Source organism: Rosa chinensis, chromosome 7 (genome assembly GCF_002994745.2).
Source record: "Rosa chinensis cultivar Old Blush chromosome 7, RchiOBHm-V2, whole genome shotgun sequence".
Classification (NCBI taxonomy): domain Eukaryota; kingdom Viridiplantae; phylum Streptophyta; class Magnoliopsida; order Rosales; family Rosaceae; genus Rosa; species Rosa chinensis.
This window is the reverse complement of record NC_037094.1, coordinates 20,148,305-20,151,848: the sequence shown is the minus strand read 5'-3', so window position 1 is coordinate 20,151,848 and position 3,544 is coordinate 20,148,305. Positions and strand designations below refer to the sequence as shown.

General features: G+C 39.4%; 2 protein-coding genes across 2 annotated transcripts; one reads left to right on the top strand and one right to left on the bottom strand.

Moving 5' to 3' along the window:
• The first annotated feature begins 347 nt into the window (after positions 1–347).
• On the top strand, positions 348–1,412 carry LOC112177564. The gene is made up of 2 exons (XM_024315843.2): positions 348–680; positions 810–1,412. The coding sequence occupies exons 1-2, from the start codon at positions 390–392 to the stop codon at positions 1,410–1,412; spliced, it is 894 nt and encodes a 297-aa protein (XP_024171611.1). The 5' UTR covers positions 348–389.
• A 265-nt stretch (positions 1,413–1,677) lies between these two features.
• LOC112177562 lies at positions 1,678–3,015 on the bottom strand. The gene has a single exon (XM_024315842.1). It carries the CDS (start codon positions 3,013–3,015, stop codon positions 1,678–1,680), a length of 1,338 nt encoding a protein of 445 aa, XP_024171610.1.
• Positions 3,016–3,544: the final 529 nt, after the last annotated feature.

The window sequence follows — 3,544 nt, the reverse complement described above, 5'->3', positions numbered from 1 at the left end:
AAATCTAACGGCCCAGATTCAACTTCATTAATTCTATTTAAAATGAAAGGCCCAGATTAAATCTTTCTAAACATAAAAAATTAATATATATATATATATATATACTGAATATCTAATCTGACGGTTCAAAAAATTGTATGGATTAAAATCAACGGTCAATAATAAAGTAAATGTGTTTTAAACCCAAAAAAAATTGAAAAAATAAAAAAAAAAATTCTTAAAAATCAGGAAAATATTTTTTGCCCGTTGGAACAGTAACTTTAACAAATTCTATAAATACTAACCCTCTTCTTCATAATTTTTCACACCAAAACATCTCCAATCTCCTCCAAATTTCATTCTTTTTCACCATTGTTCTTCATCTAGCTAGCTTTCAATTTTTTTAGAAGATGCCTAACCCAAGACAAGAGTGTTGGAAGGACGCCGAAGATATAGCCTTGTGCATAGCTGTAGTTACCGTTGGTGAAGACGGCTCTAAGGGTACTAGTCAAGAGAAAAAAAAATTGTGGGAGCGTATACATGAAGTATACGAGACTTGCAAGCCTGCCGGAGGCGTGGTTAGATTGGGAGGAGGGTGTGACGGTCGTTGGAAAAAGATTAGACCGGCATGCGCTCGATGGCGTCAAGCTCTTAACAAAGCGGCACTTCTTCGAGGAAGTGGTGATAATGCCACCGACGAGGTAACCCTCCTTATTCTTGACGTTTTATTCTTATTTTTAAAATTAATTTTACCGTTATTTTAACATGTTATGTATATTGACTTTCGTATAAATATATATAGTACATGATTAATATCTTCTTATTTATAGATATTACAAGCTAAGTCAATCTATCGTACCTTAGCTAAAGGAGAGGAGTTTGCGTTTGAGCATTGTTGGCCAATATTAAAGGATACAAAAAAGTTTAGCAATCCTCCGGGCATGAATGTCGGTAGCTCAAGTTTTCCTACCTCTATCAACTTAGAGGATGACGGCAGTCCCGCGAGTGAGTCCCCAAGCTCTTCAAATGTGCATGCACGCCCCCCAGGTCAAAAAGCTCAAAAGGCTGCTAAGAAAAAATCCAGGCAAGATGAAACAGGTGAACTCTTATTGCAAATGCAAAGGATTGCAGACCAAGGAGAGCGCGATCTCGAATACAGGCTGCGACTCAGGGAGGAGACTAAATTAGCTGAGCAGCATGCGGATGATGCTCGCACAATGAAAGTGGATCCGTCAATTTTCACACCAAAAAAAAGGAGTTATTGGGAGAGGAAGCAAGCACAGATTATTGAGAGGGAGGAACAAAGCTCTAGTGCTAGTGCATTTCGTCAACCCTCCTTTTCTCCAGAAGAAAATACACCACATAGTGAAAATGACTCTAACTTGGACCTCTACGTGCCAGTTCAAGAGACTCAATGGATGGGGAGAAATTAGAAATATTTTATTGGTTGTACTTTTTCACTTATGTTTTTCAATTATGAAATAAAATTGTTGCTATATTTTATAGTTAACAAATAAAAACAAAAACTTGTTTTTATCTCACTTTTATTCATAACAATAAAACACACTGCATTACAAAAGCATAAACACACTGACAATAAAATAAAACCACACAACATTACAAAGCATAAACACACAAACAATCAAACCACACAATGGCCACATTGCCAATTATTGAAAGCGTGAAAATACAATCTCTTCATCTGCGGTTCCGCTCTGCTTGCAACTTCATGTTCCAGAGGTGATTAACCAAATCTCCTTGAAGGACTCTATGCACAATTGGGCATCTAACCCCCTGGTAACGGGTCATGAACTCCTCAAGTTCAGGACGGTTGCGCTCAACCTCATGATCATCCTCATACCTCTCATATATTTGTGCTTTCCTTGGTCTGGTGGGGATATCATCGGGGTCAAAAGGCGACTCTTCATCTTCTTCACGCTCATCATCGACAATCATGTTGTGCAAAATAATGCAGGTCATCATGATGTATGATAGATCCTCCCTATCCCATCCACGGGCGGGTCCTCTTACTATTGCAAAACGAGCTTGGAGAATGCCAAAAGCCCTCTCCACGTCTTTTCTGTATGACTCCTGCATCTTTGTAAAATGAGCTTGCTCTGGAGTAATTGGATTTCTAATTGCTTTCACAAAAGATCCCCATTTAGGGTAGATCCCATCGACTAGGTAGTAGCATTGGCCATATTCTCTATCACCTACATAGTACGAAACTCGAGGAGCCTCACCTGTGCATATTTCGTTGAATAATGGAGACATTTCAAGTATATTAATATCATTAAGGGAACCTGGAAGTCCGAAATAGGCGTGCCAAATCCAAGCATCGTATGATGAGACCGCCTCCAGAATGATTGTGGGTTTTCCCTTATAACCAGTGAAGTGCCCTTGCCATGAGGATGGGCAGTTTTTCCACTGCCAGTGCATACAATCGAGACTTCCCACCATTCCGGGGAACCCCCTTTTCTCAGCAACATTGAGCAACCGATGCAAATCTGCCGGAGTTGGTCGACGAAGGTAATGATCGTGGTACACATTCCAGATTGCTCTAGTAAAGTGCGACAAGATCTCCAAAGCTGTAGATTCAGCTACGTCTAGAAACTCATCACACAGGTCAGCCGGAAGCCCGTAAGCAAGCATCCTCATAGCACAAGTCAGCTTTTGTTCGGTAGACAAACCAACTCTGCCGGAGGCATCATCAGTTTGCACGAAGTACGGATCGTGGTTGGCGACATCATGCATCATTTGGTCAAACACATGAGGTCGCATTCTGTACCTTCTGCGAAATATATCGCCCTGGAACCTGCATGGCGAAGTGAAGTATAGATCTTTCAATCGTCGATCCATAGCTTCTCGATCTCTTGCGATGTACTGGCGCCCGGCCTGTGAACCACCCCACTGTGATTCTTCCTCTTGGATCCTCAAGATATGAGAGGAAGCTGCCTGCATCACCAGGGCTCTTTGACGATTTCTTGTAATGGCATCTTCTTCCTCTTGCATCAGCAATTTCCGTAACCTATTCATTGCAACAAGGAACCAAAAATATAAAATGAAAAGGAAGTTCAGAATTTCTAAGCTTCTGATATGAGAAGAGATGTGTTTGTGAATTGGTGAGCTATGATGGAGTGAATGACTCCGTATTTATGGAGGGTTGGAAAAGGATATCTGAAGATAGGATACGACACGTGGCAGATAAAAATCAAAAACGTAATCTGAAGATAGGATACGACACGTGGCAGAAAATCTAATCTTATCACGTGATAAATAAAATCTCAACCGAGATAGAGATAAGATATCGGATCCGAATAGCATTGACACGTGGCACGAATATATATATTCCCAAAAATAAATAAATAATTTTTTTAATCAATTAATGACGATATATTATATAACATAATTATGTATGATATATAAATTCATATTGTAGTTAATTAATTCTCTAAAATGATTAATTTATTAAATGACTTTGGCTTTTGACTAAACATGGTTGGAGATGGAAAAATTGAATGAATAGTGATGACACTAGGGGAGTCAAATTTTTCATATGGCTTTG